We start from the raw sequence: 24274 nt of genomic DNA, 5'->3' as shown, positions 1-24274 counted from the left end.
CTAGGATTTAACGAGCGATGGCAGAATTCCGACAAATGTCTGGGAGTTTATAGCAGAAAGATGCAGCTACCGTTCTACTTCTCTTCATGAGACGGGAGACGTAGATCAAGGCTTTCCGAACTCTGACTGGGACAACGTAACAGCGGGATCCTCACGCATTGCACTGTGGTGCTCTGTGGCTGCAGTGGCTCGCTATAGGTGCCAAAATTCCGCTTTGTAGTGTCGGCCATCTATAGAACGGTTGTCTGGTTGGATGTGGCATGGCGGGTACTTTAGCAAAGAAGAACACCAATGATGCACTTCTGCCGCAGGTGTGACGTGAGGTGGCGCTTGTATTCCCCGACGGCATTTCTCATGTTTTCAGCGCGCGCTGGTGGTGAGTCCTCGATTTAGAATTTAGATCTATTTCTGGCGAGGTTTTAAATTTTAGGAGTATGAAACGGTTTTATTTTATTTTTTCTTTATCAAGTGTAGTCCGTAACTTGAGAAGTTCTTTCTTCGGTGAATGAGCTATTTCAATATCCACTGGCAGAAGGGATAATGAAAATGCCACGGTGACATATAAGAAGATGCCATCGCCCATCGCCCCCTCCCAAGCAAATGTATTTGATCAGTTCAAGAGATTGTAGAAATTGAGGAGTATGACAGCTGTTGTTACCCAGAGGGCTGTTCACGGGCCCTGTTTGCGGTTGGACCGCACACAGCCTCCAAGCTCCGCCCACTGCGTCCCTAGTCCTACGTCAGCATTCCGTCACCGCACACAGCGACCGCTGTGGCCGGTCGGGACGGGCCACAGCGGACCGTCCACCGCACGCAGCCGTGACGTCAGAGCCGCCTACCCATCCCCTACCCCCACGCCTGCTGGACGCACCGCACACACCGCACGCAGCAGTGTGCGGTGCCCGTGAACACCCCTCAGGTCGAGATACAGATCCAGGGGTGACTGTTCGGGAGAGGTAGCATCAGGGCGCGCCGCGGCGCCTGCCACTGAATTACCAAAAATTGTATAATACTAATTGAAAAAGCCATAGCCTACATAGTTTTATAATAAACATGCTTCCAAATGAAAAAATAATGATATAAAAAAGTGTCAATTTGTTTTGAAATTTGAGCTAAACACCCTCAGGCCACCCACCACGTCCCCCAAGCATTCATCATCCAAGGGAGGAGCTTTGGGGGCTTCATTTCCCAGCTGAAAGCAATATGCTGTCCTGTGGAGTGACAAATGGGGATGCCAGTTGCCACTTGGCACAGCATTTTCCATGGGTGTAACTTTGTATACTTTCGAGGTCCCATGTGGGACCCCAGTGCGAACATTTGGGACCCCAATTGTCATTTTGGGACCCCAATAGTGAAGGCCCCCGAGACGCACCAGCTACTTTACAAACAGAAGTCCGATGTTCATATAGAAGGTTCTCTGTATAAATAGGAGGCCCCTTGGACAAATCGGAGGCCCGGTTGGACAAATGGGAGGCCCCCTGGACAAATAGGAGGCCCCTGAACAGATAGGAGGCCCCCTGAACAAGTAGGAGGCCCCCGGAAAACAGGAAGCCCCCTGGATAAATAGGAGGCCCCCTGGATAAATAGGAGGCCCCCTGGAGAAATAGGAGGCCCCCTGGAGAAATAGGAGGCTCTCTGGACAAGCAGGTGGCCTACTGGACAAATAGGAGGCCCTAGACAAATAAGAGACCCTTAGACAAATAGGAGGCCCCCTGGACAAATAGGAGACCCTCTGTACAAATCAGAAGCCCCCTGAACAAATGGGAGGCCCCATGGACAAGTATTGGACATAGGAGGCCCCCTCTGTACAAATAGGAGGCCCCTTGAAAAAATAGGAGGCCCCCTGGACAAATAGGAAGCCCTAGATCTAGAAAAACAGGAGGCCCCTTTCACAAAAGGAGGCCCCCTGACCAATTAGTAGCCCCCTGGACAAATAGGAGGCCCCTTTCACAAAAGGAGGCCCCCTGGACAATTAGGAGGCCCCCTGGACAAATAGGAGGCCCCTGGACGAATAGAAGGCCCCTGGATAAATAGGAGGTCCCCTGAACAAGAAGGAGGCCCCCTGGATAAAGAGGAGGCCCCATAAAATAGGAGCCCTCTGGATAAATAGGAGGCTACTTTAACCAATAGGAGGCCCCCTGGACAAATAGGAGGCCCCCTGAACAATTAGGAGGCCCGCTGGACAAATAGGAGGGCTCTTGGGCAAATAGGAGGAACCCTAGAAAAAAGCAGGCCGCTTGGACAAATAGGAGGCCCCCTGGACAAATAGGAGGCCCCCTGTACAAATAGAGGCCCCCTGTACAAATAGGGGGCCTCTTGAACAAATAGGAGCTTCCATGGACAAGTAGGAGCTAGAGGCCCTCTGTACGAATAGGAGGCCCCCTGAACAATTAGAAGGCTCCCTTAACAAAAAGGAGGCCCTTCAAAAAAGGAGGCCCAAGTAGGAGGCCCCTGCACAACTATCAGACCCCTGGTCGAATAGAAGGCCCCTGGATAAATAGGAGGCCCCTGGACAAATAGGTGGCTCCTGAATACATAGGAGACCCCCTGGATAAAGAGGAGGCCCCCTGGAAAATAGAAGCCCCCTGGATAAAAAGGGGACCTTCCGGACAAACAGGAGGCCTCCTGGACAAATAGGATGCCCCCTAAACAAATAGGAGGCCGCTTGGACAAATAGGAGGCACCATTAACCAACAGGAGGCCCCCTAGACAAATAGGAGGCCCTCTGTAACAGTAGGAGGCTCTCTGTACGTGTAAATAGGAGGCCGGCGCTCGACCTGTAGAAGCTTAGCTGTATGTACAAAAAGGAGGCTCTCTATGCAAGTAGTCGAAGTAGGAGGCTCTCTGTACTGTATCTGCAAATAAGAGGCCCCCTGGGCAACTTAGAGGCTACACAAATCGGAGGTCACCTATAAAAAGCGGGACTCTGTTGGAATACCTTTTTGAATAAATTGTTTTCCTGATATTCAAATTATTTAATCCTCGCCCGTACATGGGGGGGGGGGGGGCAGTGATTGCCACCCCCCAGGTAGTTTTTTCTGTCTGCTTTCAACATTTTGATTGCTAGAAGCCGGATGTTTCGTAGCTGCTTCTCTATCCTTTCTTAGCGTCCACTGAAAATTCCAAGTTTCTGTGGTGTTTGGTTTCGGAGATATGACCTTAATCTTCAGGTGATGTCATAACCCAAGTGACAAATACCCAATATCTTGCGTTGCCTTTGGGTCTTATGACATAGCTTTTGACACCTTGATTTCGGCCTTTTCTGCCAGTCTTACCTCCCACCTATCATGGAATATGTTGTTCGATGATGTAGAGACGCTAGGGTCAGGGTCAAGGTCAACCTAGGTCATCTAAAAAATTTGCGTTTTAGGCGAGCTGAATTTACTTTCGTGAAGTTTCTTTGACTGTATTTTTGGTAAAAGCTTCTCAGTTCATGATCTCATGCTATAGGGACACATTCACAATCGGTGCACACATCAGTATACACACAGACACACACACAGACATACAAACACATATCATTGACCTTGACCTAACTTGACCTGAAATGACCTCAGCAGCAAAAACCTGGTCGGGTAGTGTGACAAATAGGTTCTAGCTGGGTTGGCACCACAATACTGCAGCGTCATCGGTATATGATGAGCAGCGCACGTGATATTCCAACGGGCAACGGTGACCCCAAACAGCAACGTTCTTTAGTTTGACCTGACCTGGAAGGTCAATGAATGACCTGATGAGGTAAAATTTGGTATCATTGGATTCGTCTCTTCCCAAAGAATATGTTGCTCTTGACTGCGAAGCTTAAAATCTTGTTTGAATAAATTGTGGTGATGTCGAATAAAATACCTACACAAGCAGCGGGCCAACCAATCATATACCGATGACGCTGCCGTATTGGTGCCAAGCCAGCTAGAACTGCTCTTTGTCACACTATCTGACTAATTTGCTGGCTGTGGTCATTTCACGTCAAGTTGGTCAAGGTCAATGATATGTGTTTGTATGCCTGTGTATGTCTGTGTATGTACTGATGTGTGCACAGATTGGTTTGTGTGTCCCTATTACATGAGATCATGAGCTGAGAAGCTTTTACTAAACATGCAGTTAAAGAAACTTCACGAAAAGTAAATTTAGCTTGCCTAAAACGCAATAATTCTAGATGACCTATGTTGACCTTGACCCTGACCCTGACATCCGTACCTACATCGCAGAACAACATGTTCAATGATAGGTGGGAGGTAACACTGGCAAAAAAAAAAAACGAAATCAAGATGTCAAAAGCTCACAAGGCCCATAGCAAGCGCAAGATATTAGGTATCCGTCATTTAGGTCATGACATGACCTGAAGAACAAGGTCATATCTTCAAACCGAAAAGCCACAGAAACTTGAAATTTTCAATGGACGCTGAGAAAAGATAGAAAAGCAGCTATCCAAAAATCAGGTTTCTAGCTTAACCCGCGCGGGGCTGGGGGGGGGTAAATTTTACCCCCCTCACGAATTTTTGCGATATCTCAAAAACGGCGGCGCGCAGCGCCGCCAAACTTTCAGTACCTTTTCTTACATCAATTTGACACCTTCCCTGAAAATTTGAGCGAAATCCGTCGGAAATTTTTTGAGAAATTGACGTTTCAGTGACGTCATGTTCGCCATTTTCGCCTCAAAAACGGCAAAAGTTCAAACGCCGCTATCATCTTCATTTTTAAAGGAATCAAGACGTAACAAAAAAGGTTATACGTAATTTTACTTTGTCTATCAAATGGCTGTCTCGGTTTTTTGAAAATTTTGGATTTTGGCCTAAAATTTTTCAAAAAACTGATTTTTTTTGGGAAAATCATTATAAAATCCAAAATTTTGAGTCTATCGAAAAAACCGGAATATATGTCAGAGAAGTTGTCTATGTGCACCTACATACCAAATTTTAGAAGAATCGGTTCAAAAATGTGGGAGTTATTCAAAATTTTATGACGTCACGACACACAATTTTTTTGAAAAATGACTTTTTTGGAAGTTCTAGACCTCGTACGGAAACAAAAATAGCACCATTCGATTCGCCGTGAAAAACTGCATCAGATAGACACCTTTTTAGGCCTTAACAACCAACTTCAAAATTTGACCTCACTTGACCTGACCTTGACCTGACCTCGACCTGAAATTCATCCAGAGGTGGTCCATATCACTTATTGAGTGTGCCTATTGAATTCTATGAGTAAAATGACCCATAAAACATGTGTCGCACATGCCCTTTTCTATATTTTGTTTTTTGGTGACCTGACCTGACCTGACCTGACCTTGACCTTGACCTCTGAATGATATTGTATGCAACGAATATTGTCTTGGTAGCCTAAGAACACGTTTTGGGCGATCAGTCTCAGTCCATGACTCCATTCTTCGGCAACTACGGTGCAAGGCCGATACTGTAGAAACTTGCAATTTGTACCCTTGACCTGACCTTGACCTTGACCTCAAACTTTAAATAAAGTACATGTTTTTAGTAGTTCGTGATGAGAGCTTTCGATTGGCGTTTGAATTTTCCAAATCGGACCATTAGTTCGGGAGATAACAGGGGGGTAAAATTTACCCCCCCCCAGCCCCGCGCGTTCGGCTGGAGACCCCAGCCCCGCGCGGGTTAACAAATGTTCAATGTAGAGCAGAAAAACTAACTTGGGGGGTGGCAACCCTCCCCCCAGGTGCGGGCGAGGGTTAACCCTCACACTTTCTGGGGTCGGTTAGATTCCTTGCGCAATGCTGTGCCGTTAAATTATTATATTTTTTTTCTATAATAAAGGCATTTTGTTTTATTGTCGAAAGTGAAGAAGCCAGAAATTTTCGACGATTTCGTACGACGCGGGGGATATTTACAAACAATGTCATCCTGCTGGCCTGGATCCATGAGTAAGGTCAGGTGACCTACCATGTCTTTATTAATATTAAAAAAAAAATAATGGCATCCGGGCTGTGACGAAAAATAAGTGGCCTAAATCCGATGAGAAAACTGGATTTGGGGGTACCCTAGGTTTGGCTTCTGAGCCTCTGGTCCCCCAGTGAAATTTTTTAGAGGAGGCCCTGACGCGGTTCGTAAATTACCGCTTCCGCAATTGGAGGCCCCTAATTGCTTGGAGGCCCCCACTAAATGGAGGCCCCCTTGGACGTTTGGGACCCCAATGGTGATGTCAAAGTTTCACCCATGGCATTTTCAAATCACTACCCAAGGATGTGAAAGACACAGGATGTTGTGTTCAACTTTCACTATAATATGCACCCAAATCATACCTATTAGTGCACTAGGAAAATGATCAGAAAAACTGCAAGTTTGAACATATAAGGCCAAGGGCTCTCCACACAATAACTAAATTACTTAACCTTGTATTTGTATCTCTCTCCATTTCCAACCAAAAAGCTGCCTTTTGCAAACTTAGCCATAATAACCAATCTATAATTAATTGCATGTTAAGATGCTTATAATAATCACATTGTAATGGAGGAATACTTGATCCATGATACTATACAGCTTATCCAAAGAAACCACCATTTTTGCTGCAGTGCTCAAAGTGTCAGCAGTCAGCTAGTGCACAAGACTTCACTCTGATGCCTGCCAACTCTTCTGAACCCTCCATGGAGCCCAAGGCAGTGGCCACTCACGTCATATTTGACGTGGACGGGCTGCTGCTGAATACGGAGACCCTGTACACCAAGACCACTGACCGTGTGGTGGGCCAGTTTGGCAAGAAGTTCACCTGGGAGATGAAGCTGTCGCAGATGGGAATGAAGGGTTCCGAGGCGGCGGCGCGCATCATCGAGCAGCTGGAGCTGCCGCTGACCTCCGAGGAGTACCTGCGCCAGTCGGCGCGCATCTGGGAGGAGCTGTTCCCCTCGGCCGAGCTGATGCCGGGCGCCGAGCGGCTGGTGCGCCACCTGCACAAACACCGCGTCCCCATAGCGCTCGCCTCGGGCGGCAGCGCGCCCAACTTCGAGCTCAAGACCAGCCGGCACGACGAGTTCTTCTCATTGTTCTCGCACGTCGTGCTGGCCTCCTCCGACCCGGCTGTGAAGAACGGTAAGCCGGCACCGGACGTGTACCAGATCGCCGCCGAGCGTTTTGCGCAGCCGCCGGCGCGGCCCGAGGACGTGTTGACGTTCGAGGACGCGCCCAACGGGGTGCTGTCGGCGCGCGCCGCCGGCATGCACTGTGTGATGGTGCCGGACGCCCGGATGCCTGAGGAGAAGAAGAAGGAGGCCACCCTGGTGCTGTCCTCGCTGGAGGACTTCCGGCCGGAGATGTTCGGACTCCCGGCCTATGATGCGTAGGGCTCAAAGGGCAGATGAATAGGAGGTGCAATGAAGTAGTGTAGCGCCCAGTACTGTGTAACTGGTTCAGCTATGTGAGGGGACGAGTAAATTACAATAGGTGCTTGATTTTGACTCTCACTTGTTTTACCGCAAGTGATAACTGTAAGAGTACGAAACATTTTGTAAAATGAAGCTGTTTAGGAAAAGTGGAAAGAGTTGAACTTACCTGTATCCCACCATGACCTTTTGCCAAGCATTTACTCAGGTTAGGAGGATGAGGCAGGTATATTTCATCTAGCATACGATTGCTTATATTCAATGTTTTTGTTAAGCTCTCATTTTCTTGTTCGTAAGTTTTTGATACTAAGATTTAAGCCAGGTGAATGGCCAAATGTGACATGGTTGTAGGCTGGTTTCCTTGACGTTAAAATGCTTTTGCATCGTCAGTGTCCACGCGTTTCTTTTCGCTCACCCGGCAATTCGTCTGCCTGCTTGTCATAAATTCTGTATCAGTCTACAGAGTACAGATCAACTTCTCGCGATGCTAGTTTGGTTCAGCAACGTGTTATACGATCGACGTTGCACATTTGGAAGTGTATTTTTGTAACCTGACGAGCAAAAATAAAAGTGTTTTTGGGTATGCCTTGTACACGTGGATTCTCGGACCCGCTGAAACGCTGGAACGACTACCTATGAGGTGTGTAGAGTGCTGATGTAGCGTCGCAATGACTTTTCGTCGAACGAAGCCTAAGTTTCTCCGACATTGCCAAACTGTCCGTTGTCGAACTACAAGGTGACACAAAAAAAGCGGTCATCACCAAAAGTCGAATAACTTCGGAAGTTTTATTCAGATCATCACCAAACTTCGGCCACTTTAGGTCACACCTATGTAGCAGACATCCACCAAGTTTCAAGTCTTCTCTACGAATACGTTTAGTACAGTGTGTGTTTTACGGACGCTCCACAATGTGCTCCAGGTGAGCGCCCCGGCGCTGCAGGGCGTAGGCACACCTGCATCCGGCGGGCAAAGTTGCCGATGACCCGATAAGAATAACGTTTCAGGGGTAGCACACCCCCTGAGCACTGTCTCCAGAGGCCATTGCACTCTGTAAAGTGCACAGCCATCGGGTTATCGACAACTTTGCCAGCCGGATGCAAGTGTGCCTACGCCCTGCAGCGCCGTGGCGCTCACCTGGAGCACATTGTGGAACGTCAGTAAAACAAACACTGTACTAAAAGTATTCGTAGTGAAGACTTGAAACTTGGTGGATGCATGCTACATAGGTGTGACCTTAAGTGGCCGAAGTTTGGTGATGATCTGAATAAAACTTCCGAAGTTATTCAAAATTTGGTGATGACCGTTTTTTGTGTCACCCTGTATGTGGCCACCGAAGTCAAGTGTTGGTGTGCTCTGAACGTCGTCGATCAAATATTCATCACGTGTCACTGGTGCAAAGTCCTCTGATATGATCATGGGGCCCTTGTAAGCTCTCATATTCTCTAATGCAACTTGCAAGAATCTAGTGTGCGTGGGTATGCGTTATGTTCGAACCGTCTATGGTAGGTAATCGTTTTAGTGCATAAAAACCTATTATCGCACATTGAACCCCAAATGCTAATCGAACTCAATGCTCATCTGAATTTCATTTTCGAGAGTTTATATGCGTTAGCCTATTCAGTAAATGCTACAATGGTGAGCTAACAGTTATATCGATCGAAAATAAGCTCAGTAATTAAAGCTTTGTCGAGAGGCCAAATTATTCAAGTGCTTTACAAGACTACAGGGTGTCCCGAAAGTTTTGCAACATCCGTTTTCCCATATGTTTTGTCTCTACCGCTAATATCAACGTTCCACTGGCAACCTTCCGCTTGTCCCGGGTAGACGGCGCGACTGCCCACCCGACCCAGCGGCGGTTATTGCCGCGGGGCACGGCTGACCCGTCTGGGGCGGCCGCCGTCTGACCTTAGGTCAGTCGCAGACATGAAGGTGGCCGGACGGGTAACGCGCAGAGAGGCGGTGCGCTCCCGCCCGATCGGGTTGCTGGAAGGTGGCGTGGCGCAGGGGGTTGTCGCAGAGAAGCTGGGCGTCGATCGGACCACTGTCTACCGGTGGTGGAAACATTTTCGCGACGGCAAACCGTTAGCCGACAAGAAACGTTCAGGCCGGCCGCGTGCCGTGTCCAACGTCGCCAGAATCGTCTGTGCCAAAGCTGCTGGCAAGCGTGGCCAAAGCGTCAGGAAATTGGCCACGCGGCTGGCGCGAAAGGGTTACCCGGTGTCAAAGTCGGGTGTCCATCGGTTCATGACCCAGTCGAAGCATTTCCGGTCGTACAAAAGATCAAAACAGCCGAAAATGACAAGAAAACAGAAGCTTGCAAGATTGGAATTTTGCAAGAGGGTAAAAAATTGGGGCTTCGATGAGTTCAAGAACGTCATCTGGTCCGACGAGTCCATCTTCGAAATCCAGCACACGCCAAATCGGCAAAACGATCGAGTCTGGGCGAAATCTCGCGACGAAGTGCCCCCGGTTGAAACCATCAAGCACCCCGCGAAACTCATGGTGTGGGGCGGAATGACCGCACAGGGCCTGACTGAACTTCACGTGGTGCCAAAAAACCAGACTGTCAACACCGCATACTACGTGTCCGAGATTCTGGAGGGCTCACTTCTGCCGGCGGTCAACCGTAAGAGCAGCAATGGCGGTGTCACGGAGAAGAAAATCGTCGACCGGAGGTCAGAAGGAATTTTTATGCAAGATGGCGCACCAGCACACACCGCAAAGCGGACACAAGAATGGTGTGCGGAACACCTCCCAGGGTTTTGGGGTAAAGGGGAGTGGCCTGGCAACTCCCCCGACCTAAACCCGATAGAGAATGTGTGGGCAATCATGAAGGAGAGCCTCGACCAGCAGGAGCCCGCCACCAACCTGGGTCAGCTCGAGCGCCGGCTGAAGAAGGCCTGGAGAAAGATCTCCGCGGACACACTGCGCCGCCTGGTGGCCAGCATGCCATCACGTGTCCAGAAGTGTGCCCGGCTTCGCGGTGACTATGTTGGTTGTTAAATAAAGCGGAAAGGACAACTCTGAAGTGTTTAATTTACAACGTTAAGGATGTTGCAAAACTTTCGGGACACCCTGTATATCTAGTTATCTCCCTATCAGCTTGAAAAGACACCCTTATCTACCCGCACTACACGGGTGACTTCAACGTCTGCCTATCGTCGCCGCGCAGACCTGCGGCTCAGTTGCGCCGTCGTCACTCATGGCACGCGGACCGGGCGGGGCCGGGTACAGTGGGGTCAAGGTCACGATCCTCGCGTCTGATAACTGTCTGTCTCCGGGCGGCTGCCGGCTGATAACGGTGTCAGATGACCAGTGGTGGGGCCTCTGCGGGGGGGGGGGGACGGGGAGCGGTGAGCGCGCCGTGAGAGGCGCAGAGGGGTCCAGAGGGCTGGGGTGTGGGACTGGTCCTGCGTGTCTGCTGCGGAAGGTGAGCTGGTGTGGTTTTACTAGATCGGTGCGATTGGTAGACGTTAGCGAAGTGACGTAGTCGAGCCATCACTGGTGTGCGTACAAAGTGCCTGTGCGTGAGGAACATCGCTCAGCGCTCGTCGGTTTGCTAATAACATTTTCAGTCTTGTGATATACCTATTCGTGTGTCGTCGAGATAAATTGTCTTGACCGGAATACTGATCCGGAACTCTAGTTCATAAAGGTACTATTATATTGTTTTGTAACACGGGAGTGTCGTTTATTCTCAGAATGACTTGCCCAATGCCTTTATTTTGCGTCGCCCCATTCGCTATGTAGCTCGCCACGCAGCTCCTATAACTCTCTCTCTCTCTCCCACCGGCAGGTAGCTCGGCGCGATGGCCGGGGGCGAGGGGGCTGCCTCTGGGGGCGGCTGGCGGCAGACGCTGGTCCGCCTCATGGAGCGTCACCGCGGTCTGATCGTGGTGCTCTTCTGTCTGCCGGCCTCGTTTCTGTTTGACGTGGCGTTCCGCCTGCGCGCCTGGGTCCGCCGAGAGCTGCTGGCGGCGCCCAACAAACACCACCAGCGGGTGGCCGAGATTCAGGCCCGGGTGAGTTCCGAGGGGATCGTGATTGGGTGGTCAACGAGTGAGGTATGTGCTTATAGAAAGCTGGGAAATAATTCGTTCACGCTGGGGAACTCACTCGATGGGATCTCGTTGGGATCGGTGCAGGCAAACACGACTGCATGCTACGAGTGTGACAGTGGACTGAATAAACAAAATAGGCGTAATTAATGAGTAATGACAGTGAGCGTCTCGTTCGGGTTTGTCTGCTCTCGGTACGGGCCCAATCCCGGACGGTAGGTTGTGACGCCTCGCCTGCTCAGTGCTCATGGCTATCGCCCTTCTTGTTGTCAGGTGCTGCGATGGAACAAGCTACCTCCATCTGAGCGGAAACTGATGTGCACGGACCGACCCAACTGGCTCAGTCTCTCCACCACATTCTTCAGAAAGGTCAGCAGCTGGAAGACGCCGTCGTAACTGAACGAGAAATCTGACCTTTTTATGTTATAATTCTGATTAGCTGTGGATGTAGATGGTTGTTTGAACCATTCAATGTTTGTCTTCCATGAAGTCGTATTTAGCTGTGAAAAAACGCTGTAGTGCTACTGAATAGTTTTAAAAATAAGCTAGCAAGAACTCTTATATAGGCTTGGCAAGAACACCCACAAGCTCGTACTGAAATGTTTGTTCTTTGCTCAGCCCATTATTTCCGTCATTTAGTAATGCCACTTTCTGTAAACCGCCACTCATTGAACATGCTGTGAAATTCCGTGGCCTGTACGATCTCTCATTCCCAGGATCTCTGCCACCGAATCCCGGTACCGCTGTACGACATCCTGTCGCTGAACGAGAGCCAGATGACGGTCAAGGTGGAGCCCATGGTCAGCGTCGGACAGATCACAGAGTTCCTCATTCCGCAGGGTGCGTGACCGATGGAGTATGGACTCAGTATGTCTCTTTGAACATCATTATAGCGCAAAATGTAGATGTATGTAGATTGTAGATGGATATAGGTATCGCTATCGACGGTCTAGCCGTGGCTCATATCGAAGGCAGATGGTAACCCATTCAGCTAGGCTAAAGTTGTATCGTTTTTCGCCGTTATCGCCAGTCTTGAGTCTCGTTCTTTTGTAATAAGGTTTTCGAAAAAGAAACCAAAGTTTTTTCTTCATACATGTAGTGTCGAGTCCTCCCGTGTGCTTCCGTCCAGTTCCACGTCCTTCAAACTCACTGTTTAGCCACCACCATGATATTAAAATAAGAACAAACGGCGATAACGTTACATAACAGACTCCAGCCCAGTGAGCTGGCTCGGCGTCTACCAGCCTCGGCAGCCGCTCCTCTGCTCTCGTGGCCGGTGTCAGACTGAGCGCCGCCGGCGCCGCACGACCCGTCAACGGTCAGCGCCGCCCAGTCACGCGGGCGGGGCTGCGTCATAACGTACAGTACGTCGTGAGCCGTCAGGCTTAGACCGAACTACGACGCTAGCGCGTCACACAATACTACGCACAACACTACATTTGCCCCTCACAATAATAACGACGACCTGATCGCGTAAAGCGTGACACTCCGTCGCCCCCGACGGTTGGCGACTGCCGTTGCACTGCAGTGGACGCTGGAGGTGATAACGGCGACGCACGCTCTAGGGGTTCATCTGACGGGTCCACTTCCTCACTCGAGTCAGAATCAGTCCCATGACACGAAATACAGTCACCTCGACTCAGAGATGGTGCCCGCGACGGCACTCGACGGCGGACGTCGCGATCCGCCGGACACAGCGTCTCAGTGCCCCCGCCGATCCCGCGAGGCGCACCGCCCGCCTCCGTCTCTGACGGCTCCATCGACGGTGTCCACCTGGAGAGCCGCTCAGCGTGGATTCTGGTGCCGTCGTCCAGGCGGTACGAAGCCGGGCCCGTCTGTTGCACGATCTGTCGGCGACCTGAGAAACGAACATGCCCCTTTCGGGGCCGGGGCATCAGCTTATACCGCACCCAGTCTCCTACAGCGAAATCAGGAACACGAGCCCGGTTACGTGCATCCCACAACTTCTTCTGCGCCAGCTGCTTATCAGCCACGCGATCCCTCACAGCCTGGTCGTCAGACGAGCGACCGCTCTGCACGCCAGATCGGACATCAGCAGCCACCTCCAGCTTTGTTCGTAGCTGCCGACCGTGTAGCAGCTCCGATGGGCTCTTACCGGTAGTAGCATGAGGTGTTGCCCTGTAGTTCTGCAGAAACGTCTGCATGTACCTTCGTCGGTCGACGCCCTCCAAGTCCGCCATCTGCAGGGCCGCCTTGATGCTCCGGTTCATCCGCTCCACCGCTCCTGACCCTGCTGGATGGTAAGGAGACACGCGAATGTGATCAATGCCCATACTCTGGAGGTAAGTCGTGAACTTGTCTGACGTAAAATGCGTTCCGTTATCTGTGACAACTTCTTTAGGAAGTCCCTCTCGGGAGGCCACTACATCCATGAACTCGATCACTGCGTCACTTGATGGCTCCCTTGTGAATGCCATTTCGACCCACTTCGAATAATAATCAACCATCACGATGGCATACCTTTGATGCAGCGGTCCTTGCATCGGGCCGATGAAGTCGATGCCCAGCTTGTCCCAGGCAACATCCGGGAACGGGACTGGCATCAGCGGTGCTCTGCGTGACTTCACCGTTTTGTCAGACAGGGCGCATGCATCACACTCCTTCACGGCCGTCTCTACAGCAGCATCAAGACCTGGCCACCAGTACACTGCCCGCAGGCGCTGCTTGGTACGTATGATCCCCGGGTGGCTCTCATGTGCCAGGGCCACCAATCTCTCCCTCAGACACTCTGGTACTACCACCCGCTCTCCCTTGAAAATGAGGCCACCCATCAGACTTAACTCATCACGACATCGGAAGAATGGCTTCAATTCAGGTGGGACCTCACCTATGCGACTTGACCAACGTCGGGTGAGCTGCTCAGACAGCTTGACCAGCACCGGGTCGGACGCGACAGCATCGGCCAGTTCTCTGCTGCTCACCGCCGTCAGTCGTGAAGACAGCGAGGCAACCAGCTGAGACTCGTCGTCTTCCACTTCCACCGCTGGACCTGGTGCACGGGAGAGTCCATCAGCCGGGTTGAGCACCCCCTTCAGATGCTGGACTGAAAAAGAGTAAGTCATCAGCCGGCTAGCCCATCTTGACATACGCATTCCAGCACGTCCGATCCCATTCGCTGTGATCAAGGTGCGCAGCGCAGCATGGTCTGTTCTCAGGATAAAGTCTCGCCCCCAGAGGTACTTATGCCACTTTTCACATGCCCAGACACAGGCAAGTGCTTCCCTCTCCGAAACGCTGTAGCGCCTCTGCGTTTGACTCAATGTGCTTGATGCGAAACAGACTACTCGCTCACCTTCTGGGTGCATCTGAGACAAGACAGCACCGAGTCCCACGTCGCTGGCGTCGGTTGTGACGATCGTCTGAAGTGCCGGGTCGAACATCGCCAGCGCGTTCGACTGCAGGATGGCCTCAGTGACGTCCTTCAGCGCTGCCGACATCTCCGGCGTCCAGGCAAACTCCGGCGCGTCTTTGCGGAGCTGCCGTCTCAGAGGTTCAACCCGGGTGCTGTAGTTCTTGACGAACTTCGCGTAGAACCCTAGGGTTCCCAGGACTGACTGAAGCTTCTTCTTATCAGTCGGCTGCTGTAGGTCTCGAAGGCCCTGAACGCGCTCTTCAGAGACTGCCACCCCCTTCGGAGAAACTGCGAATCCAAGAAACTCAACCGATGAGACGCAAATCCTGCACTTGTCCCAGTTCAAGGTGATGTTTCTGGCCTGCATCCGCTCGATCACCCTCCTGAGACGCTGGTCGTGCTCCTCCTGTGATCTGCCAGATACAATCACGTCATCGAGATACACTTGAACGCCCTCCAGCCCTTCCAACACACATTCCATCATCTTTTGGAAGCACTGGGGCAGCGATTTCAGACCAAAAGGGCAACGTTTATATCTCCACACCTGTCCTTCATGAATGAATGCAGTCAGATCACGGGAGCTCTCGTGCAGCTCTAGTTGATGGTACGCAGCTTTCATGTCTAATGAAGAGAAGACAACTGCTCCCTGAAGACGGTCTAGCATTTCCTGCATATCTGGGATCGGATGACCGTTCGCGATCACTGCTTTGTTTACCTCAGTCAGATCAAGGCAAACTCGAAGCTTACCGTTCCGTTTACGGACGGCCACGATCGGAGAGAGCCACGGCGAGGTGTGTTTGCCGACCTTCTCGATCACACCTTGCTCCTCCAGCTCTTGCAGGTGCTTGGTGACGTCCTCCCTCACAGCGTAGGGCAGTGACCGCAGCTTCTTCTTCACAGGCTCCACGTCAGCCCGAAGCCTGACCTTGTGGACGAAGCCGTTGATTGCTGGGAGCTGGCTGGTCTGTTGGACAAGACAAACATCAGTTCCATTCTTCACAGTCACTCCAAGTGTCCTCTGCAGGTCTCTTCCTAGCAAGGGAATCTCAGCATCAGCTACATAGAACTCTCCTTCTGTCTGTCGACCACACGGGGTTGTTACTAAAGCGCTGAAGACTCCCTGCACGCTGATGCCCGCACCGCCATACGCTTCTAGCTTTACCGTGGCCCTGGTCAGCGGAAACTTACTCAAGGTCTCCCGATACAGCTGCGTGGGTATGATGCTGACTGCTGCACCTGTGTCCACCATCATCGACACGTCATGACCTCCAATGCCAACGGTGTACCACGGACAGTTCGAAGGCATGCTCTTTTGAACGGTAAGCACCTGTACTGCCCCCACCTGACGATCTTTAGCATCTGTGTCATTCCGCTTTGTACGACAGCAACGACTGAAATGACCTGTCTCATGGCATTTGTAACACTGCTTCTCTTTTGCAGGGCATCTCCTATCACCCGACCGGTGTCCTCTCCTACCACAGGCATAGCATGGACCGTACCGGAGGCTGCGAACGGGTTCACATACCTCTTCTTGCTGTTCAGCAGCTGGTCCGACTTCTGCTACCTGCGCAGCTGCTGGACCGGTTGATCCCTCTGCAGCACCTCTCAGGACGCCTCGCCGCTGAAGACCACGATCGACCGCCTCGGCGATGTCCTCCAGCTTCTCCAGGGTCAGGTTATCCTTCAAAAGAAGCTTGTCACGCAGCTGGTCAGACAGACATCCCTCAATGAACTGGTCTCTAACCATTTCGTCCCTCAGATCACCAAAGGAGCATCTTTGAACAGCTTCTTTCAAGTTTGCAAGATAGACGAGAGCTGTTTCTCCCGGCTGTTGAACACATCGTCTGAATCTTACCCTTTCAGTTCGTACATCAGCGTCTTTTACAAACAACTTCTCCAAGATCTTTACTGTACTGTCGTACATTGACGTGGGGTCATCCTTGATGTCAGCGTCTGACTCAACAGAAGACTCGACTGATTCAATCGCTCTGAACAGCCTACGGGCCTCTGTGCCAACGCAGTGCAATAACAAAGCCTTCTTCCTACCAGCTGGCCAATCATGCCATCCGCTAGCCTCACCATAGATCAGGAAGTCAGCGTACCACTGCTTCCACGGCAAAGTAGGCTTCTGACCCGCGATCGACAAGTACTCACTCGGTGGGGTTGCTTATCTCATCCTTGTCGCCAAAATGTAGTGTCGAGTCCTCCCGTGTGCTTCCGTCCAGTTCCACGTCCTTCAAACTCACTGTTTAGCCACCACCATGATATTAAAATAAGAACAAACGGCGATAACGTTACATAACAGACTCCAGCCCAGTGAGCTGGCTCGGCGTCTACCAGCCTCGGCAGCCGCTCCTCTGCTCTCGTGGCCGGTGTCAGACTGAGCGCCGCCGGCGCCGCACGACCCGTCAACGGTCAGCGCCGCCCAGTCACGCGGGCGGGGCTGCGTCATAACGTACAGTACGTCGTGAGCCGTCAGGCTTAGACCGAACTACGACGCTAGCGCGTCACACAATACTACGCACAACACTACAATACATCTAGTAAAGTTTCGGTGCACATCCGGTAATAGCTTCGTGAATTTGGTCCAATATGGACTCGGAGAGGAATAGTCAGCGACCTTCACGTGCTGAGCGTTATATCTGCCTTGTTTGCGTCTGACCACTGCTCTTCGGTCTCACGTACAGGATACACGTTGGCTGTGACGCTGGAGATCGCGGATGCAACCCTGGGAGGTCTGGCCATGGGTGTCGGCATGACGACCTACTCACACAAGGTAGGCACGTTTTGGTTCTTTCACAGTTATTGTCAAGTAAAAGCCTATCCTTGTTGAAAATCGCCGTCTGTGAAAGAACTAAGTGCTAAGATGGTGACTTGTTATACCCACCAGCTGTCAGTCCTATTTCACCACATATGGACAATTACATAACCGGCTATTTATTCCCGGTGCCATTTGTCAGCGCCTGAGTTCCGCTGTATCTGTGCTTCGGGTCGATATTAGACTGCATTTAAGGCTCTAATTCCCATGCCTAAGTCTCCCATTGTATCTTCATTTTCCCACCCCGTTCTTCGTCCATTTCAGGTGGGTCTGTACCAGGAGGCGATCCGGGCGTACGAGGTGGTGCTGGGAGACGGCAGTCTGGTGCGAGTCACGCGCGACAATGAGCACCGGGACCTGTACCACACGCTGCCCTGGTCGCACGGCACGCTCGGCTTCCTGGTGGCTCTCGAGCTCGACATCGTCAAGGTCAAGGTGGGTCACCCGGGCACGGTCATCGTTAGCTGTTAGGGATTTTTTTCTTCTAAAGCTTCGACTGCTCTTTTTGACGATTTGTTATGTCGGTCTTGTACGAAGCTTGAGCGGTTTTTCGTGGACTTATCAATAACAATGTTACGTTCTAGCCTTGTGTGTGCTGATCACTTTCCCGTCTACCTGTGCCCGGCAGCCGTATGTCCATATGAAGTATATCCCGGTGACTGGCCAGAAGAAATACTGTGATATGATCAGGGATCTCTCCGGAGCCAACGACAAGGACAAACAGGTATATTGTGCTTGTAGGACGGTTGTAACCTGAAACTGTAACCGGCCAAAGAACTCAAATTTCTAGTTTGATGTTTCATGTGTGCAAATAATCTTTTGACACGAGTGCTTTGCCTCAGTTTCTATTAATATGCGGTTCATAGACAAATCACGGTTAAACATTTAGTAATCGTTTATCCACCCGGCCTCTAATGGACGTTTTCCTTAGTTAAGCGCGACACTGTATTCGTTGTCCGCTCATGAGAGGCTTCCAATGTTCCACGTTGAGCATGGTTGAGCTATGAATATATACCAGAGTTGAGATTGCCATGCCACTGTTCCCGCTCCGGCAGACTGCCGACTACCTGGAGGCCACTGTGTACAGTAAGGAGAGGGCCGTCATCATGGTGGGCAACTTCGCCGACCTGCCGCCCGGCCAGGAGCACAAGGTAGGGTAGCAGCGTATGGTGGTTGACCACGCTAGCACTGTGGATTGTAATGAAATCTAGATTCCCGCGAAATGCCCAGCGGGAGTTCCGCTATCGTTGAAATGAGATAGCATTGCAGGAATCTGGTTCATGCTTCATTTTCTTATTATCTACATTGCATTTCTATAGAAATCACTAGCTGGTTGCCTGTTGGTGCCTAGCTGGTTGGTAGTTGGTGCCTGCGGCTTTCGTGTCGCTGCTGTCACGCTGGCCGAGCTGCGGGAGGTAGTGTTCTCCATGAAGCGTTCTGGTGCGTGCGGGCCTGATGGTATATGTATTCGCATCCTTCTCCTTTGTTTTGATGCCATAGGTCCCATCCTACTCCATATTGTCAATACCTGCCTTACCTCCTGTGACTTTCCCGATTCCTGGAAGCACTCCCTGGTTCATCCTATCTACAAATCCGGTGATCCTACCCTTGTCTCAAACTACCGTCCTATATCCATTGTTCCCATCATGGCAAAAACAGTTGAACGGCTGGTACAGCGGCAGCTGTTTGCCTTCATGTCCGATAACCATCTCCTCTCCCCGTCCCAGCATGGTTTCCGCCGCCACCATTCCACTGAAACCGCACTCCTTTCCGTCACGAACCGTATCTTTTCGAACATGGACCACGGTCATGTCTCACTGTTGTGCCTCCTCGACCTCAGTAAATGTTTCGATGTTATCCCTCACGACCAACTCCTAACCAAACTTCAGCTTTATGGTATCGATCCTTCATGGTTTTCATCTTATCTCAGTGGTCATACTCAGTCTGTCTGCATCTCTTCCTCTACCGGTGACAGAGTAGTTTCCAAGCCTCTTCCCAACACCATGGGAGTCTTCCAGGGATCCGCCCTTGGTCCTTTGTTGTTCACAATCTTCTCCAATGATCTCAGCTTGCACGCGCCGGACGCTCATGTGACCCAGTACGCTGACGACACCCAAATCCTCCTATCCGATGTCAAACGCAACCTTCCTGATCTCATCCTGCGCATGGAGTCCACCCTGTCTTCTTTAGCATCGTGGTTCCATGCCCACGGCCTTAAGCTCAACGAATCCAAAACGGAAATCCTTCTCCTTGGCACCCGCCAGAACACCCGTAACCTACCACCTGTCAGCGTACGGGTCGGTGGCGAGACCATTCAGGAGAGCCCTAGCGTTAAAAACCTCGGTGTGACGTTTGACCGTCACCTCAGCTGGGACGTTCACGTCAGTGACGTGGTTCAAAAGTGCGTCGGCCTCCTGATAGGTCTCCGCCACCTGAGACACTTCCTCCCGCGGCATGTGATGTTAACCATTGTGCAGGGGCTGGTCATCTCGCGCGTGAGATATTGTATCTCGGTGTATGGCAACGGCTCGTCTAAAAACGATACTAGACTGCTTAAAGTAGTCAATTTTGCCGCGAGAGTGGTAACGGGGCTAAAGAAGTTCGACCATGTGTCTCGCGCGCGGGATGACCTGCACCTGCACACGCCTCGGCAAATGTGTGATATGCAGACAGCGATTGCTGCTCACAAAGCCATTTTATATCAAGAACCCGCCGAGCTTGCCATGCTTTTACATACCCATGCTGACACTAGGAATGATGAGCGTTCGACTAGACAGGACAACTGTTTGCGCCTCTCAGCCGTGCGCACAGCGACGGGGCAGCGCTGTTTTCAGTACCGCGCTGCTAGTCTCCTCAACTCCATGCCGGGAGACGCGAGAAATCTAGACCCCGCGGCATTTAAACGAGCTGTGAAACGTATTTTTACTCGGCGATGACTTGTATGCGTGACTGTGTGTACTGTGTGTGCGTGTGTGTCGTGTCATTGTGTGTGTGTTTATGCGACATCATTGCCTTGCTCTTTTATTCATCTCTGACTAAGGACACGTAAAAGCTACGCGTTGCTGTAGAGTGTCTGCTATTGTCAAATACAAATACAATTCAAATAGCCTTCCTAGGCTTTCGAAACCGCAACCAACTCTCAGAATCGCTTTTTCATCTGCAAAGCTAATAACCGCCCCCCCCCCCCCCTCTTGCATGTCTGAAGGTGAACCACATCACGCGCTGGTACAAGCCGTGGTTCTACAAGCACACGGAGAGTTTCCTTCAGCGCGGCGAGGGGGACGAGTACATTCCACTGCGCGAGTACCTGCTGCGGCACAACCGGGCCATCTTCTGGGTGGTCGAGGCCATGATCCCGTTCGGAAACAACCCGCTCTTCCGGTGAGTGCGATGGATTAGCAACAGAATGCACGGTTGATCTTGAGATGATACACCGAGTTTTATTCACCGACTTTTGTGTCTGTACCTATGCTTCGACGAGGATCTGGAGTTGTTATGCTCTCTGCTTATGTTATGTGTTTGATGATGAAAGTTTAGCGCAATGATGTTCAAGCGCGATGTTCCCTATCCCTCTGGCAGGTTCTTCCTGGGCTGGCTGCTGCCTCCGAAGCCCGCGTTCCTGAAGTTCACCACCACGCCCGGTGTGCGGGCGATGACCTTCACCAAACAGGTGAGAGGACGTCATACTCGGGTCTTATTCTGCGCTTACAATCCGTTGGCACATTCGCTAATGTTTGAATGTTTTGACTGTTTTCCGTTAGTTTGAACATGCATGGAAACATATATTTTTCTCTCTCGAACTGAACTTGTGAGTCACACGTATCATGTGCCTGTGTGGGCACATGATCGTCCTATAAAGCCGTAATTGTTCTGCCCCTCGTTAGGTGTTCCAAGACATCGTGCTGCCGATGAACATTCTGGAGAAGCAGATCGACGTCAGTGAGGAGCTGTTTGACACGTACCCGATCCTCGTCTACCCGTGCCGCATCTACGATCACGGAGAACACGCGTAAGGAAACCCATACCTTGGCGGTCTTATCATGATGCTTGATCGGATTGTATACCAATTTTGTGTTAGGATGGAATGTGGCGGATAGAAGCTGCTTAGAAGATTATGCTGATTTACCATGCATGCCTAACCGAGTTCGTGGTTTCAATACCATCTTTGATCTTGGTTTCATTGCCATCGTATATTCAACTGACAAAATCTATCGAAATCGAAGTTCGTGAGATAAACGTGCACAGTGCACATGTTGTTCCGTACTGCGCTGTGGTGTCCCGTGGCTACGTGTTGCATCTAACCGACCTCCGACCGTCTGCAATCCGCAGTGGCCAGCTGCGGCCGCCGCGGCCGGACCAGCGCTGCCCGGGCGCCGACTGGGGCATGTTCAACGACCTGGGTGTGTACGGCGTGCCGGGACCCGTGCGGCGCAAACAGCGCTACGACGCCGTCAAACAGATGCGCGCCATGGAAAAGTGAGTGTCGGCTCCCGGTGGTGTGGTCTTGGTGCATCGTCTATAACTATAAGTACTCCACTGCCTGTTAGCGGGGTAATTTTAGGATATCCTCGGTTACGGGCTAGGGAGTAGGGATACCCCAGCTGATGCTCCACGTCTGCCAGCTGCTAATCCAACCCTTCTCTCCCGGTGTCGTCAGGTTCTGCCGCGAGGTGGGCGGCTACCCGTTCCTCTACGCCGATATATTCATGGACCGGAAGGAGTTTGAGCAGATGTTCGATCTCACCGCGTACGAGCGCGTCCGGGAAAAGTACCATGCCAATGGCGCCTTCCCGCATCTCTACGACAAGGTGGGTGCACTGATTCTCGGCCTAGCGTGGCCTTCTCGATGATGTGGCATATGTGCTTATGATCACCATCTTTCCCGGTATGACAATACCTTACCCCTAGTGGCGTATCCCTTGCTATTTAAGAAAAGTGACTACTTTAACAATGTACACTAGCTCAACAGTGTATTTGTTTCTGTTCTCAGGTGAAGCCAGAGATCGACGTCTTTGCAGTGGGCGAGGAGTACATTGATCCTCTGTAGTCTACCATCACCCTGCTAACCTCACACCCTAGACCGTGACTTCGCGCTACTGGGATAAGGCTACCGGTGGTTACACCGTGGTTGACGTTCCCTGCTACCCGTGACTGCCGACTGATGACTGCCAATGTCGTTGCAAACGTGATGCGTGTTACAAATCTATGTTTATCGTATGTGACAGACATGCTTTGTCTCGAGGACAATGTTATTTGTTATCATGTTTTATGTCAACTATCAATATACGTGAACTGCACTGAACGTCCAATTTATTAGTGTTTGCGTTGCTAGCCGATAGTATTTGTGAACAGTCGTGGTGCGGATGTGATTTGCTATGTGTACTGCGTATAATTCTAACGTCATCGATGCTCCAGGTCACCGATCGCCTACCGGAACCGGTATCATCGTCCCACGTAGCCGTTGCGGCGTATCGTCGCGTCGATGGTTCGCACGGTGCAGTCTACACCCGATCTATCGTACCGTAGCTCTGCAATGGCCTTTCGAGGCCAAAATGCTTTTCCCAGCCCCGCCCCGAAAAAACAGCTATGCGTCCAAGGAGAACGACAAATTTCCATCGATTTCGGACGCTGTGTGAGAACAGTCTCTAATTGCAGGCTCTGCTGGGTCCTCCAGCCATAAAAATACTCCTGATAACAGTGCCTTTATTTCTTGTGCCAAAACTTAGCAATAACTCAAGGCCATATAAGGCGGTAACTTTTTTTTTTTTTTTATCGTTTAGGAAGGAGCATCTGACGTGTTTCTTGCGTACGCTTTATTTTAGTGGTCTTGTTTCGGGTGCGAACGAGTGCAAAGGTCTGTTTGCCTTTGGATCGAAACTGAATAATTCTGACGGTCGTCAAGTTAGATGTAAGTGAATCCTAATCTATAATCTAAGATTCGGAATCAGGTGAGCCCCTACGATTTGGACCAAACTTGGTCAGTGGATAGAACGTAACGTCCTGATTACGATGCACCCAAAATCTAAGCTCGGCCCGCCAAATTTACGAAGTTACGGATGTTTGAATTTCAAGGTCATTCGGGAGAGCCCCTGCGATTTCCGTCAAAATTTGTGTACGGACACTCTAGATGCTCCTTATTACGAATATCACAAAATTTAAGCTCGGCCCGCCATATTTACGAAGTTACGGAGGTTTGAATTTCAAGGTCATTTGGGTGAGCCCCTGCGATTTCCGTCAAAATTGGTATACGGACATATTACATCCTCCTCATTACAAATATCATAAAAGTTAAGCTCGGCCCGCCATATTTTTCAAGTTACGGAGTCACAAAGTTACGGAATTTCAAGGTCATTCGGAGAGCCCCTCCGATTTTCGTCAAAATTTGTATGCGGACACATTACATGCTCCTCATTACAAATATCGTAAAAGCTAAGCTCGGCCCGCACTATTTCAAAAGTTACTGACGTTTGAAACTCACTGAAATTCAAACATCTCTAACTTTTGAAATAGTGCGGGCCGAGCTTAGCTTTTACGATATTCGTAATGAGGAGCATGTAATGTGTCCGCATACAAATTTTGACGAAAATCGGAGGGGCTCTCCGAATGACCTTGAAATTCCGTAACTTCGTGACTCCGTAACTTGAAAAATATGGCGGGCCGAGCTTAACTTTTATGATATTTG

The 24274-nt window shown here is 50.7% G+C and overlaps 2 protein-coding genes across 6 annotated transcripts; both read left to right on the top strand.

The window, feature by feature from the left end:
• The first annotated feature begins 93 nt into the window (after positions 1-93).
• LOC122380170 (delta(24)-sterol reductase-like) lies at positions 94-22894 on the top strand. 4 transcript variants are annotated; one of them, XM_043363074.1, is made up of 14 exons: positions 94-311; positions 11140-11365; positions 11675-11770; positions 12118-12241; positions 17462-17550; positions 17857-18027; positions 18221-18316; positions 18648-18743; positions 20798-20973; positions 21172-21262; positions 21477-21601; positions 21922-22068; positions 22250-22400; positions 22583-22894. In XM_043363074.1, exons 2-14 carry the CDS (start codon positions 11153-11155, stop codon positions 22637-22639), a joined length of 1632 nt encoding a protein of 543 aa, XP_043219009.1. In that variant the 5' UTR covers positions 94-311; positions 11140-11152; the 3' UTR covers positions 22640-22894. The 4 variants fall into 4 exon arrangements, with proteins under 4 accessions (XP_043219009.1, XP_043219006.1, XP_043219008.1 ...); XM_043363071.1 differs by having other exon boundaries at positions 240-376; XM_043363073.1 differs by lacking the exon at positions 94-311 and adding an exon at positions 375-416.
• Positions 370-7925, top strand: LOC122380171 (pseudouridine-5'-phosphatase-like). 2 transcript variants are annotated; one of them, XM_043363075.1, is made up of 2 exons: positions 370-432; positions 6539-7925. In XM_043363075.1, exon 2 carries the CDS (start codon positions 6584-6586, stop codon positions 7301-7303), a length of 720 nt encoding a protein of 239 aa, XP_043219010.1. In that variant the 5' UTR covers positions 370-432; positions 6539-6583; the 3' UTR covers positions 7304-7925. The 2 variants fall into 2 exon arrangements, with proteins under 2 accessions (XP_043219010.1, XP_043219011.1); XM_043363076.1 differs by having other exon boundaries at positions 373-432; positions 6507-7925.
• Positions 22895-24274: the final 1380 nt, after the last annotated feature.

Source organism: Amphibalanus amphitrite, unplaced genomic scaffold, assembly GCF_019059575.1.
Source record: "Amphibalanus amphitrite isolate SeventyFive unplaced genomic scaffold, NRLGWU_Aamphi_draft 000092F_arrow, whole genome shotgun sequence".
Lineage (NCBI taxonomy): Eukaryota > Metazoa > Arthropoda > Thecostraca > Balanomorpha > Balanidae > Amphibalanus > Amphibalanus amphitrite.
Note: the sequence above shows the minus strand (reverse complement) of the source record. Positions and strands in the feature narration are given on the sequence as shown.